The sequence below is a fragment of the Spodoptera frugiperda genome, chromosome 12, assembly GCF_023101765.2.
Source record: "Spodoptera frugiperda isolate SF20-4 chromosome 12, AGI-APGP_CSIRO_Sfru_2.0, whole genome shotgun sequence".
In the NCBI taxonomy this organism is placed as follows: Eukaryota; Metazoa; Arthropoda; class Insecta; order Lepidoptera; family Noctuidae; genus Spodoptera; species Spodoptera frugiperda.
The window spans coordinates 10,390,053-10,406,717 of NC_064223.1; the positions used below are offsets into that span (position 1 = coordinate 10,390,053).

General features: G+C 33.4%; 1 protein-coding gene across 1 annotated transcript; it reads right to left on the reverse strand.

Moving 5' to 3' along the window:
* Nucleotides 1-40: 40 nt before the first annotated feature.
* On the reverse strand, nucleotides 41-16,194 carry LOC118263038 (protein takeout). The gene is made up of 5 exons (XM_035574795.2): nucleotides 15,628-16,194; nucleotides 5,491-5,731; nucleotides 3,618-3,751; nucleotides 2,146-2,295; nucleotides 41-1,729 (listed from the first exon to the last, which is right to left on the reverse strand). The coding sequence occupies exons 1-5, from the start codon at nucleotides 15,728-15,730 to the stop codon at nucleotides 1,578-1,580; spliced, it is 780 nt and encodes a 259-aa protein (XP_035430688.2). The 5' UTR covers nucleotides 15,731-16,194; the 3' UTR covers nucleotides 41-1,577.
* Nucleotides 16,195-16,665: the final 471 nt, after the last annotated feature.

Genomic DNA, 16,665 nt, shown 5'->3' on the forward strand with positions numbered 1-16,665 from the left:
TTCGTAGAACGTGGCAAGATATAATAATAAAACAAAGAAATCTTTGTAAATAATAATATATTCTTACAACTGAGTACAGTTTAATCATCACAATTGTTATTACAAATATTTTATCCTAATGTCTTATGTATAATGTTTAAGTATATTTATAAAGTATCGGGTGATCACTTAGTAACTTAAATAAATAAAGCTTATGCCCTTTGCATGGCTAGTTGACTTGTACACAGTGGCATTACTTTAGTATTCATCGCTGTTTTTGTATATAAAGGATTTAAGAAAATAAAGTAATAAGGTAGATGACTAATTTTCATTTTAATGTCCGTCTTGTAGATTATTTTAAAATATTAGACACGTATTTTTTTTTTCTTAGGGAAACAAATACGTTCGAAGATATATTTATTTGAAATATCGCGTCGCGACACTTCTAAGTACGTTTTATACGAAGAAATGACGTATTTGCTTGTACTCCTAAACTTTGATTCGTTTTATCCAAGTATCGTTATGTTATAAGACAAAATAAAAAAATAGGAACGTGTCTAATATTTTTTTCATCACTTAACTGACGGACTAAATATATTTTTAACTTTTATACCTCGTCATTATCCCTATTGATGATTCAATGTAGATTTTTGTTTAAATTAATGCCATTGTGTACAACATTGCATACAATTAATTCGTATCAAAGACTATTTAAGTATCGTCTAAACATTTTATAAGAAGAAATATTGAATAAAAGTCGCATAAAAATACCTATTCATAAGATTTTGTTCGAAAACTAATAATAAAATCATTGTCGAAAAATAAAATTGAGATCTTTGAACACTGAAAAATCGTATTAACAAACAAACGCGGTGGTTAAATAAAATTGTTTCAAAGATGTTTCCAAAAAGTACAGTCTATCGAACATGCTAAACACATAAAATGGAGAAAATGTTGAAAAAAAAATCATATAATTTGTACTATGTCTGTACTATGTATGCATTCAGACGAAACTACCATAAGTCGAGATAAAGTCTATAAAACGGTGACAATTAATGTTGTTGGAACACATCACAACACTAAACATACCGGACTCCGAAATTACTCATTTGTAAATTCTTTAATGGTACATTAATAAAAGTACGTTGCCGGCCTTTTTTAGAAAGTGAGTTTAAGGATTGGAGAATTTGGGGAATTGGGGATTGGGTATTGGGGATTGGGGAATGAGGATTGGGGATTGGGGATTGGGAGTTTATGATTGAATTTGGTGGTTAGGGATTGGGAATTGAGGTTTGGAGATTGGGAATTGAGGATTAGGTAATGGGGATTAGTGTTGGAGAATTGGGATAAGAACATTGACAAGGGAGAGAGGGATGCCGATGACTTAACTCACACTAACGCCGTTTAACGCCTGTATTATGTGAGGCCGTATTAAAGTCATTCCATAGGTAACAGAATAACTGATTTTCACCATACTGACCGAGAGTATTGTTTCCAATAAAAACGTCTCTAAAATTATAACCACTGAAGAATTCACAAACTACAAAGATAAGAATCCAGGAACTAAATAGTAGAACATTGACTTCCCTAGAACTGATTTAAGGTGTGAGCCAAACATCAATGGGGATCTTAGAGAAGGCGGCGTTGACAAACGCCTGGAAGTGCTTAGCTATGGACGCGGAGGCAGCCGGCCTCATCTCCTCGATGATCTCAGCTGCATTGTTGTTCAAGAACTGATTCATCGCTTCACCTGGAATTTTGAAGGCATTTGTTATGTAAGGAAAAGAAATGTGTTTTGTGTGCGTAATGGTTGTAAGTGCAACCATAATACTGAAAAAGTTGTAATGTTGGTTTAATGAGAATCTTCTCCGTTTTAGGAAATTGGTTATAAATATACAGTATTAAACTCTGATTGTATTCAGATTTAATGATTAAAATCAATGCAATTTCTATTTTGATCATTATTAAGGATGAGAAACATGGACAATAGATGTGAAATATGAAAAAAATATTCTATCGTCAAATCACATTACATTCACATGTCAATAACCAAATATGACTAAAATAAAACAATAAAAATTCATATCAAACTCCTAAGATACCCAAATGAATAAATATCAAGATGATATTTACTAAAATATGTGTATCTAAGCGAAGAAGACTCACCAATAACGCTACCGTGGTTGACGGTATCCTTTACTTTGAACCTGGAAGTCCTCAACTTGAAGTCGACCAGCAGTCTGTCAGCCAACATGTACTTCACATTGTCTCGTTCCGTCTCCTTGCCGAAGATCTTCGCGATCGCCACCACATCACCTAGAAGCATGATCAACATTTCACGTTATTGTAGATTCGTTTTGTTTTACAAAACATTATACATACATAAACCCACCAAACTGTTAAGACTGTTTGACGGCGGGGATAGCGCTCTTAATTTTATACCTATTTTCACATCTTCGTTTTATATTTTCTAATTATATAAACAAATTAAATTTGTTGTTGTTTGCATAAAGACAAATCTGCTTGCAAGATAACTTGACTAAAGACGTTTTCAAAACTGTGTGAAGATGAGGAAACTAAACTTGAAATCAATCAATATTAAGAGTAATAAGGATCTTATTTTTCAAATCTCCAAATTAGTTTTAAAATAAACCATCAATTATCATCATACTGTTTAAAATACAAGAATAAAGTCATACCAAAAAAAATAAATGACACAAGGCCATGTGAAATCACAACAATACTAATGAAAGAAAATAATTGCATTCAAGGAATATCTAATAATTTGTGTCTGATGTTGAATTGTAAGAAAAACATTGTTAATGTCATCCGAGGTAAGTAAAATAGCAAACTACTATAAATCACACCAAAATAACAAACTAGTTAAAACAAAAAAGTTATTTGGCCTTAACATTAAACCATTTCCTCAAAACATAATTTGTCATTGTCATCTTGGCCATTACTTGCACAAATATGCTTATCCAAAACAAATAGCAGTTAAGTAGCTCATAAATATGTATTGGACCCGGAAATATTAATGACTCCGGAATCATTAATCTAAATATTGTCTCGTTTTTGTGCAAAATAAACGCTTTTAGTGCATTAACGTTAACCTTCGATTTTTGGCAAATTATTAAATCGGGTCAATAAAAGCGTGCAAATATTGAGAATTCGAATTAAGAATACTAATTTCTGAACTATTAATTCGTCTATTAATAAAATAGTCTAATTTCACGGGCAGGTAAGAATTTTCCAAAGATTATGTTATTGTTATTGGCATAGATAGATTACGCTTGCTGGAGAAGCCTTTGTGGTAGAAAATGAAAATATTTTTGCAATTCGAAAACATTGAGTCATCGTATTCACTGTCACTGCGATCAGTGATAGCAGAACAGCGGCCATTGAAATGACGTGGAGCGAGGAAGCAGGAAGCTCAAGACCGAACGAAATGGAGGACCTCTCTGGAAGCCGTCTGCTCTATCTAAGGGACATAGGACTTTAAATCAAGTAAGTGAAGACTAATCGTGTTTGGGGACTCGTTTTAAGTAAGATATGCCTGTGTTAGGAGATCATGTAGTAGTTAGAAACGGAAAAATATCTGACATTTTCTACCGAACTAAGGACACTGTACTACTTACCGAATGATGCCCAGAAGTCTCCCTGTGACCTGACTGGGAACAGCAGCACCTGTCCAGACACCTCGTATCTGCCAGTGATCTCGATGCGGGGCAGGACCAGACCCATGTCAATACGCAGTTTCTTCAAGTCAGACCTGTTTATAGGAGTTTAGGTTAATTTAGGATTAATTACAAAACAATGTGTTCAGTTTTTTGTCACAATTATGATAGCGGTCTACCTATTCTTTTAAGTCCAGGGAACTTAAAATTCACTTCTTTTGTTTCCATCTACCTAATAAAATGATTCTTAAGCTAAATGGTGCTAAGTTTGTTTTTATGATAACTCATGTCGACAATTCATTTATTTTACCAGCAAGGAGACCAAGACATTACCATTTATGGTATCTGCAGTGCATTAAGAAAACATAATTTTATAAATTGTCTAGCTGAGATGAACCGCCTTTTAAAGCGTGACAATTTAAGTAGAACGGAGTGAACTATTTCATCTGTCCCTTTGTGCTTTTAGTTACAAAATTCGGCCTTTACGCTCGAATTGTCTCACGCTGCTCCAAACTTGGGAAATGTTTTGTTTTCCATTATGTTAAACTTCCCACCGTTTTTACTGGTAATGCAATATTATCTTATTTTGTAATGCTGATGGCTGTTATTTGGAGATTCTTCGTTCGTAACAGTTTTAGATTCTAGTAATTACTCGTAATAATAATTATTATTTGGGAATGATAGAACTTTAGAACCACGTGTTTGGTAAATATAATATGCGATGTAACATTTATGGCGATGACTCAAACATTATCAAGATATTGATACTTTACGATAATGATGTTATAGGTAAAGTAAATATTATAGGACAAACACTAAAGCTATGTAGATAGTACCTATATGCAGAATCTGCAGTATTATGCAGAAACTAATGTGTGCAGAAAGGTTTAGCGAGGTACTAAAAGATATGCAATAGCCAATTAAGTATGGAACTTGCCCGGTTGTTGTTCGACTTGTTATTATACTAATACCATCAGCTTTGATGCATGAAGCTTAAGCAGTATGTGAGGATCATAACTGGTGGTGTTGCGTTGTATAATGTCGTTGGGTAATGTTAATTTGAAATTTCTCATCAGCAAAATGTAGATCATTTTCTAGAGTATAATTATGATAATTTTGGCAATATCGTCAACTGTAATGATCACATATTACGAAAACTTGTCGCAATTCAGTTGACTTGCTGTTAACGCGTCTCTTACAACATTTTGCCAATTTTTACACTTATATCTTGCCAATAGCGAACGCAGACTTGACCTGGTTTCCCTCTTCTAAGATTTTCAGTCCACCACAAAATTAACGTTTCTAATTAAACATTTCGAAATGTCGCCTTGTAACTTGTAATTGACCTATAGTTCTAGATTGTTGTTTATTAGGCACTGTTTTCTATTTTAAGAAATTTATAATAAATTAAATAAGTAGACTCAATCTACGAACTAAAAAGTTTTTAAACCGACTACAAAAAGCAGGATTTCAGTTTGACCTGTATGTATCTATGCATGTTTGTATATTTATGTGCCATTGTCTCACGTTTGGCTGAATCGATTCTGATGCGGTTTTTAGCATAGCGTATTTCAGATTTAGTGCAGTTTTAGATTTTTCGAAAAGTTGGTCTTGTCTTACAATTATCATCTTGATCATGAAGTTAGTTAGATGAAGTAATACATATTTTTTCAAAGTGTAACACCATGCACAACGCACATTAATCGTGGTAATTATACCTACATAACTAACTAAGTACAATGGCAGACCCCAACTATATAGCCTTAAAAAGCTAACATAAATCTACATAGAGTGCAATACGGATATCCAAATAAACTAATAACAACAGTCGTACCTGATCTTAGTAATGGTATAATTACTAGGTCCAACAACAGTGATGTTGCTGAAGGCTGCGGTGACCCTGACGGGGCCAGCATCGTTCTCCATCACCAGGCGGTCGATGAAGAGCGGTTCCACTGGAGGTACCCCCAGCTCTGGGATACCCCTCGACAGATACGGTCGAAGGTGGTTGAACGAGTTCTTGATGCAGGTGTCTAGTCCAGGATCCGTTTGACTGCATGGTAGTATGTACTCCGCTGGAAAATGGAGAAGGGTTTTGTTGAAATTGTGGTGTTTGTGATGATGGTACAATTTTCCTGAAATAAATAGGTTAGTTACTACCTATATATTTCTGTTCTTCTGGTATCATGAAAAGTGTACTCTGTAGTCTCTGTCTTTTTAGGAGAAACCCTAGATAAGGTTTCTGAAGGAAGGAAGATGTAGATAACATCTTCATTAATATTTAATAAGAGTTTGTCTGTTTAGTTGAAGGTGCTAATCTAAGAAATTACTTGTTTGATGGAGAAAATTATATTTGTGTGACAGTCCATTTATCAAGTAAGTAAGTAAGTATATAGGCTATATATAAACATCACGCTCTAATCAATAGAAGCAGTTACCTAATCTAGGCAATGAATTCAAGGCACCTAATATGACAAAAACCCTTAGGCACAATTGGTCCAAAACAACATTTAAAAACTTGCACAATCAATGCAATTAATTTCAGTTATAAAAACCTAGACAGCTAGATGACAAGAGATTGCAATCAACATGCACAGCGCAGGGCATGTTTAATGACAACACTCTTGCTCTCGACGCCATGCGCCACCCAAATCGAGACGTTTCAAAACATAGTATTTGCATACAAACATAAACAATGCATACATAAGCGAAGTAACTGTTACGTAAAGCACACAAGGTGAGGCTGACCAATCACAGAACTTTCAAATATTAGCGACAACTTGGTAAACTTCTAGAATGTATTTAATTTAATTAACTATTTATTGTTAAAATCTTACTGCTATAATCAAAATTATAATATACACATTAACATGAGGGTAAGATAAGATGCATAATATCTAATATCATTCTACCAAACCGCATAAACACCAATAATTTAAACAATAAACAGTGAGTAATTGCATATCAAACATCTATAATATGAAATCAAATATTTAGATTAGTATAAATATACAGTAAATAAAATATCCTTATGTACCTTATACTTGCAAAATAATACTCAGTGTATACCTATCTAATTATGATAATCTTAAGAGTAATTCGCATCACGTTGAATACTCGAGTATATGATTTCTAATCAAGACATTATAAGGAATTCTTGACAAGGTGCTGTTGTCGCATAAATATATGGTTTAGGAATGTGTGTGAACTAGGAAATGGCTTGGTAATGTAGTCGAATGATTATGTGAACTAAATATTAAATAAGGACGACATTGTTGTTTGAAGTCATTTAAAATTACTAGGTGTAGGTATTTTATTACTAATCAACTAAAAATGCGCTGTTAACATAAGATAAAAGATAACATAGGATAGAAACTAATGATTATAATGATCTCTGAATGATTTGGTTAAAATAAAAGTAATGCTCTTATTTTCTAATTTATACATATATGTATATATATCAATTGCATTTTAAATTAAATTTCCCGAATACCAAAAAGGATAGGATCTCACTCGATTTATTTAAAATAATAAAAACTTAAGACTAACAACTTGTAAGATCAGCCAAAAAAAGAGCACACCACACAAATAAATAAATTAAGACACATATTATTTTCTCAACCATAACAAAAAACAACCATCAAAACTATACGGCATAATATATAAAAATAAAATGGACGCTGAACTTGAACGAACGCGGCGCTGTTTCACAAGGTCATCCGTTACATAAGGGTTATACAACTTATTGCTGACACAGTGACCGACTTACCACTATACAGTATTTTGAGAAACACCCATACAAATTATGATGGAATTCAGAATATGTACATAATCAAATCGGGTGATTTTTGTGTGTTTTTCATTGCGTCACATTACGCCTGCTCGATGATTCAATTGCAGTTTCTACGATTGTAACTTGATCGTAAGATTTTCAATCTCTTGGTTATTATCTTAAATTACCTGTTATTTTATATCAACTGTTTTGTGGTTTCGGCTTTTATTTAAGTATTTGGTTATCGTTGTACTTGGACTCATTTTATTAGTTAATGATTCAGAAAATAGTTTTTTTTTTGGATTCTATAGTAAATTTAAATTAGGTCCGACGTAATACCAGTCGAGTTACAAGTGCGTTACCGGCCTTTTGTGGGTTAGGAATTTAAAGGTTGTTAATTGGGCGTCGGTTTTCAATGAGGTAAAATTAAGAACAAATAAAAAATTGGCAATGAAAATCTATGACACCATAGACTCTTCACTTCCTACATAATCCCGTAGTAGAAAAACAATGCAATAATACGTAAATATACTATTTACGTAAACCAAAACAACTTCAGCACTTCACCAAGTTAGTTCCACTTTCGATGTGTACTTCAAAGAGGTGCAATTGATCTATGATGTGTTGGTCAAAATGCGGGTGTTGTAACGAAACTGTATCGGTCACGTAACAGCGTAATGCGGTATCAAATGTAACGTACCTAATGTAACAGTACTTGGTTCCTCTTTGCACTTGTGAAATGCTTACAAACTTAGGTACGCTGTGAATCAGATAATATTTCAGTGCCGATGGTTATCAACAATGGTGCAATGTTACTAAATTGCTTTGCTGTGTATGTTTTAGTGGTTTTATTTAGTTGTAGATATTTGTTTTTCGATCAACAAATAACTATAATCATTGACGATTTTATATCTCTTTATAATTTTTGTACGTATAATTAAAGACGTTGGGTAAACGTAAGATCAATATAAATTCTAAAGAGCTGCAGATTAAATACATACTTTAGGTTAATGATAAATGACTCATGCTTATACTCAATACAGTGTGAGTAACTTTGATTGCCTTTCTTAGCCAACAGAAACTATAACTCCTTTACCAAAAATATGCAAGCAGGTTTAATAAAACGATTGCATTCCTCTCCTCAACACATTAAAACCCGTGTGCTACTTTCTATCCGCTGACGAAACTATTTCGAGAGAAGAGAACAAAATTTCCAGCTATGTTTCGCAAAGTGTGACTGCAGCAGTAATGTCATTATGTCGTATAATGAAGGGGTATCGTCTAAATAAGCGAGCTTGCATGCCCGCTGCAACGAAGCATTTGATTGATGAATCTGTGGTTGCACCGAGCACGCAACCGTGTCAAATAGCTGGTGAATGGTTTTATTAATAGATTTATTAAATGCATTTATTACACCTGTCGACATATTGGATGATGAATTTTGATAAAATTCTCAGAAAATATTGCAACTTTCGTTCACACAAATATTTCATGCAAATAAACCAGGTGCCTATGACCGGTGATGAACTAACTGCTAGTCATCAATGGTGTAACTCATTTGTAACCAAGAGGGACATGCAACATGCAATACTCAGCCGACAGTCCATACGCTGCTGACCTTTGACCAAACAATAATGTTGATGACAAATCGAACGTTACAATAGAATTAATTTAAATGCCATTTTCCGCAATATGTTGTGCCAAAACGTGATTAACCCACATGTTTCCGAAACAATTTAAATTGTAATTCGCTTGACATTTATTCGGCACCCATTCCATTATATCATATCAAAGTTCCAAGGTTGATCATAAAGCAGGGAGATCGTGAGGTGACTTGTGACAGGATGTCGCAACGTGTGATGCAACACCGGTGTCAAGGCTGCGCTCGCGCGGGCACGGACCGACTGACCGGTTACCTACGTGAATTTTGTGTTTCGAAAATACGTCACCTTTGCAATGTTGTGACTTGTGACGATTACAACGCAGTCTGCCAAATTTAGAATTGATTTCTATCCATTTACAAATTGTAGAATGATAATTTTGTTAATGATACCTATACCAATTCATCAATGCAACAGATTGATATGTAAATCATCGATGTTTCGGTTATAAAAGATATTGGACTGAGGTTATTGATATTCATGCAGAAAACGACCGTTAAAATGATAATTACCGATTTATTCACATGCAATTGCTATTCGATAGAAACAATTGTTGTAAAGGTCAAATAAACTATTATTATAGAGTATAGGATGAATCATTCAGTACCACAAAGTCACAGAAATTACATTTGAAGACAATGAATATTGATTCCGCTCAGAATTGATGATACAATCGTGGTTCTTTTGGACCCTTTAGGTATACTTTACACTATTTATACTTTTTAGCGCTTTTGTCTTTTAGATTTAGAGATAGATATTATATAGATTGTGATAGTGATACATAGATCACATTATTTGTTCATAGAACCACATCCATCATCAAAAAACACCGAATGATTGATTAGTACTCCATGCCTTCCTCAATCCCCCTGAGTCAGCCTACTAATCAAGTAGCCATTGCCCAATCTACAATCATTCTCCACACGTATGGAGCACCCATTAAAATGTTATATGTATCACAAAAGGAGCACCAAGGTCGCACCTGACTATCTTCACCGGGAACATAATATATCGATATAATTATGCTGGTCAGGCGTTGTGGACAGCAAAGCAATCTTTCATTGTCACTCTATCTGTCAAGGATCGTACGTTCAAAGCACGGGTTATTTGCTATTGTTTTATTTTTAGATCTCCTGTGATTTGTTGTTTGAAATTTTCCCCTTAAGTTATATTAGGTACGAAGTTCTTGTTACGTTTTTGGTCACAAAACCATTTCCAGTGTATTAATCTAAGAAGCTTCTCTTTTGAGAGGAGATAATCATTCAATGACTACTCCTGCTTTTCAAACAGGAGCCCCGGTAACCAGCTAGGCAGTCCGCAGCTTTGGCTGGGCATCAGCCCCCCAACCGTGGTGGTCTGATAGCTAAAGACGGGACTTAGCGCTTTACTGATAGCGAGCCCAAACTCTATGAGGCTGACAGCAACGTTTTAAACTAAGTATTGTAGAATTTAAATAATATTATATTGTGTTACGTACCTATATGCTGATAAATGAAATTCTTGTAGTTGTCACAGGGTTACCGTTTTGGTAGACTTTTTTACAGTAGCAACTGCGTCTAGGTAAACGTAGTTAGGCGATTGCATTGACGTCTGTTGTAACACGTACAGCCAACAATTACGAACTCCGATCATGGCTTGAAACTTGTCGATCATCCTCAAATATTTTCGAGTTAGACGGATTTTTATAGCCTATCTCTGTATTTATAAACGATGCTCCATACTTAGAAATTCTCCTGTGTTGTGATAAACATACGACTTCACCTAACACCCAGAACCGCAACAACAAACCTGTTACATATTGCGCGGCAGCCGGTTACCCAGCCACTGCACCAACACATATAGTTACACATTATATTAAGATTTACATCATAAAAACCACAATAATACATCATAGTTAAATGTCTTATGAACAATAATTTGTAAGCCTAGTCAGTTAGTAACACAACAGCTTGTTAGATGAAACTGAAATTACGTGAGAAAAATGATAAAATTAATGGAATTTTTCACATCTGACAGATTAGACATTAATATTATTTCTTAATACAAACGAATCATTTATCAATAAGCGTCTCTGGCAGGTTATTGACCTCTAAATTCACGCCTATTCAATGTGATCAACTCTGTATATTAATTTTAATTAATTAATGATATACATTGAAGAGTGAGTGCCGATATAATTTGAGTCGATACTAAAAAAGGGCAATGTAGGTACTTTGTTGAAAAGATAAAATGGAAGCTAAACAATGCATATAAGGATAATTTTTTTGATGGTGTTCACTAGGCAAATGGAATGACCTAATGTATACATGTATGTAATATGTAAATATAAAACAGTATTTAAGTAACTAATATCACGTACATAATATTCTGAAAAAAGCTGAAACGTCTAAGATGAAGTCTAGTATAATCTGCGCGTAATTTCCATTCATTCATTCGTCACTCTGATACGTAAATGCCGAATTATTGATAGATAAAAATGTACCTACTTCAGTTCACGTGAACTTTAGCTTTGACCTAAGACATAATAAGTAATAAACGTATTTGCGCACTAAATCATTTCCACAGTTACATATGCGCAGTATTCGTTCATCGGATTGTTTTTATTTTATCGTAGAGAATAAGTAATATAAAGTCCCTTTTAATTTATATCATTTTTAGAAGGATAATAACTAAACTTATATTTTATGAGTAGAAGCAGCGGACTATTAGGTAAATATTGCAATTTGTATTCTTAAGGGTTTTCCGGAAAATCCTCATCGGTAATATTAAAAGGGACTGCATAGAGGTAAATTTTAAATCAATCAGATATATATGGTATACAGAAAGATTAAGAATCAAGATTAGCGAAGAAGGAAGGAAAACTACATACAGAATGCAAATTAAAAGGAAACTAATCAATAATATCAAACAATGGAATAATATTAAAATATCTAGAAACTTTGTACTTATTCACACCAATGTTTAAGATTTGTCTAAACACCTACCTATGTGGGTACCAAAAGATATATTTTGCATCTCAATCAAACATACAACTATCTACTACAAACAAAATCTTTCGCAAAACAACTACTAATCTTCTAAAACCGTCTTAATCTCGAAAACAATTACAAAGTAAGTTAATAAAGTGTAAGATAAGAGCATGGTTAATGGTTACCCAAGAGGCCTTGGGCAATGGAGGCAGTCAGCAGCTAGGCCGTGACGTTGACTTAGCATTGTATAACTAGGAAGACGAAGACTTACAAAGAAATGTCACGCGAGAACGTTATATCACAGTGAAATATTCAGATCGGGTTTGGTTCGGTCTCTAGTCTCCGATATAGGTATATGCAAATTGTTTCCTAGTAATGTAATTGAGATGTTTCCTTGGTAGGTGTATGAGTTATCTAGTTGTTCTGATGTTATAATAGGTTGAATTTCATTATGGATGGTGTAGTTATTTATGTGATTATTGCTACAATTTGTATGGACAAAATGGTAAACGGTTTACTGAAGTGGTAACTTCAAGCCTATATAATGTCTCTTCACCTAATGTTTTCCAAAAAAACCTATTATTATAGTTATGGCAATTTTAGATTTTTTTATGCAATTTCAATGATTGATACGTTGATTCTGCATAAAAAATACAGTGAAAACGAATCGATTCTTTGCATAATTATTGTGAGAATACTTTTAGAATGACCTTGAAGTTACATGTTTATGTTTATCTAGTACTCAAACAATTTTCGTACCAAATATTCGTAAGTACTTGTAAACACAACACGACCCACGCACGAAAGCAAACATGGGTTTTTCTGCAAACATGAAATTTTAAATAACCAGCGGACGTTTAACATGTTTGCTAATTGCCCACCTCTGCCGGTTACAACAGCGGACACCGTCGCCTATCCTTGACACACATCAGAAGATCACAATTTTGACAATAACCGACCAAGCTTCATTAGTTGAATAACTTGAATACTACATAACTGCACAATTGTAGATTTTTTCTATAATTTTGAGCAATTTTGTGAGATTGGTCTTGTGCACCGGTCTATTGTCTTGGACCTTGGTTTTATCAAGATAGGTCGCATTACATAGAGGTAGACTAGATACATATTGTGAGAGAAATAGGTATGATGATAAAAATATGTTGTACAAAAATATAAAAGATTACATGAGGAAAGATATGAAAGAAAAGTTTTTTGTATACTTAACCTAACCTTTGATAGAGAAATAGATAAAAAGTGCATATTGTGCCCAATCCAAGAAACTAAGAATGGGGATGTACCTAGATGGTGATGGAAAAACATCAAATAATAATTATGTACAAAAGAGCTTTGACTAGGGGAGGAAGCTAAAGGGATTTCTATCCATAACCACAAAATAAAGAACAATCTATCCGTCAATCACGCTGAAACTACTGAACGGTTTTGGTGACATTTGGTATACAAACAGGGTATGAGCTGACTTGGGTGATTGGATACTTTTTATCCCACGGGAACGCGTGTGAAGCCGCTGGCAGAAGCTAGTTGATTCATAATCTTGCATTGAAAAAGTTCATAATAAAATTATTCCTACCAAGCGGCCGTAATAACAGTAACTGATCTGATCATAATTATACGAAGTAGTTTAGTGGTGCTTAGTTCAAACGATAAAAATATATATTTTGTCTATACATAATATTTATAACTGTAGAGACCTTAACCCTGGCACCAATTAATCGATATTTTAACACCTTATCGTTACTTTAATTGTTATGACGTGTGAATTGACAATAATAAAATATACTCGTAGTTACGTGCATAAAGTTTTATTATCACTGGTCGTAAAAAGTGAATTGATTTGAAAGAAGCGCTTGCAAATATTTTAATATTAGATTTTATTTTTCAATTAATGGTCTTCCTAGACTTAAGTCATCATACCTCAAGTAAATTATTAATGGATTACTGAAAACGCACTTTTACACTAGAAACTAAGCTGTTATAACTTACTAGATGCTTTTCTAATAGGAATTTTCTGCAAAAACACAGAAATAATATTAGTTATTCGTACAATTCGCAGGCACAAAATAAATCAACTACGTACGTGAGAAATCATTCAATTATAATCAGAACCGCGTGATTCACTTATACTTCAACCACGCTGTGACAACGTAAATGCTCCATGTATTATTTTGAATGCTAGTGCAACGTCTAAAGGTTAATATTTTCGAAAAGCTAGTTGCAACACGCTGTTTCACCACATCTCGCCACAGACAAAATATGATCTACACCATTTCATAACACGATTTGAATACTGCCCATGGCTGTATAGTCTGGCATCCGTTGCCTTAAAAAAAGTGCAAGACGCTATGGTAAATTATGTTCGAATTTCGAACTAGTTAAAATGTTCTTTATTTGAGCGAAGCTGATGCATGAATAAAGTTCGATATTAAAAAAAATAAAAAATAGTCTAGTTTCTTAGGTCGAAAATAAATTATTTTGTCATTTCAATAATTATAATAAAATATTCCAATCGTAATTTCATTCATTCATTTGACGATATAATTATTTATTTCAATTTTTATAACTAATTTTAGAGAAATAAGTATGCTATTTGACCCAAAATGAATATGAAGTCTTAATTTGCGATCTTCGACAAAATTCATAGAAAAGTAACGTTTTTGACATTACGATAAAAGTATTGAATTCGACTAGTACGAAACTACCGCATTGCCAATGCATAGCCAAAATGTTGAAATTATTTTAATATTCATATTTGTCTACCAGTGACATGTTATTTTATGCGATGCATGTATTTATCACACACGCTAAAAAGTTGTAACGATAATTACATAATAATATCAGTGCATTTGACTAACACATGCAAATTATTATACCGTTTGCTACATCATAACCAAATTATCTAAATCTATATTATATGTCGAAACCACAGTCGTTTTTAAATCTTTACTACCATCTAATTACAAATATCGTCCACGTTTTGAAGTTTTAAAACCGCAATTAAACATAAAGTAACAGTATTAAAAAAATCTGATTACTACAAGAGCAATTATAACTTCATTATCTACGATTACCTAAGTTATGTGATGTCGGACATAACCAGAGGGCATGGTAGGCTTATTTTGACATTCCTATTATGTCACTTGTTGACTTGTCAATACCATATTAATGGGTGTTTGAGAGTTATGTTACCTATGTTGTATAGTTTACCTGTTGAAATGTAATGTTTGGAATAATGATTAATACAAAAATGTGGCTAATTCATCGACCTATCGATTTGCTAATATAATAATTTTACAAATTACTAATAAGATAAATTAATAAACATGTGGTTATTACGTTCGAGTTTTTAAAAGAATGCATTGTTTATGTTATTTTTTTAATGAAATTCAGCTATGGCTATCTTGAAAACTCTAACTTTACAGCGATAAGTAAAGTATATTTAATCATAAAAATACTATTAGAGTATAAAATCAATTTAATTGTGTATACGTCTAGTATAGAGCAGAAGTAGTACTTTCTATGCTAATTAAAATTAAATGGAAAAGAATACTCACGTATAGCAGCTGCATTTGAATTTTCCGCAGCTTCTCCAGTGTGGCATATAACAGTCAAACATAACATCAACAAAGACAAAACACAACGGTCGGCCATCTTCATTTTTGTTAAATATTTATTAATATTTTAATAACTAACAAAATGAATTTCAAATACGAAAATAAAAATTTTTCAAACTTTTTTCTTGATTCAAACAATCAATCCATTTTTCACTGAACGTTCGATATTCGAATAGCACTTTGATTTTATTTTTTATTTATTTTTCTTTTTTATTTTAATACAAACTTTTTTGACGTTCGAATTTTTTAAATTTGTCCGCGTCCGTTGTAGTGCGGTTTTAGTTAGCAATAGGCTCGCGGTTGGATGGTAGGCGGACGGGCGCTCGACTCATTTTGTTTGAGGTGAAAGCAAGGAGCTATGTGTTTTATTCGCTCAAGATTTTCGACATCCCTGAGTGGACTCCCCACCGCCTTCGAACTATTTACTAAGTCAATGTGCCAGGACGAAGAAATTGTAGGATCTATGTGAGGTTCTTTATGGTGTACGAGCAAGTTGATGAGTAATTATGGTTGTGTCATGCGAGCGAGTGCTTGAACAAAGAGGACACGTCTTTGCTAATAGTGTTTGCTTCCTACAGTTGGACATGCCCTAAAAGTACATACAACCTCGTCAATTTGCTCGCAATTTTATAGCTGATTGTCTCTATGTTGTTCGAGGAACTATGAATTTTATTGCGTCCCTGTGGTTGCGTGCAGTTCTTGAAAATAATTCGACAGTGAATTTCCGTCGTAAGATTTTTCCTGCAGTACCGTACATATTTTAGTATTATGAATGAATACGTAAAATTGTGCTTTCTGTTCGCACAAAGATTTCTTTAAGGAACATTTTTCAGAAAAATCAACTTGAAAAGTTAGGGAATTGATCAAAGTTGAGAATCTTCAGTCCTGAAACTAGACATTATTTTTAATAAAATTGTGGCATAGGGCCTTACCAGAAGTGGAAAAGAGTAATCAACCAATAACCCATATTGAAAATGG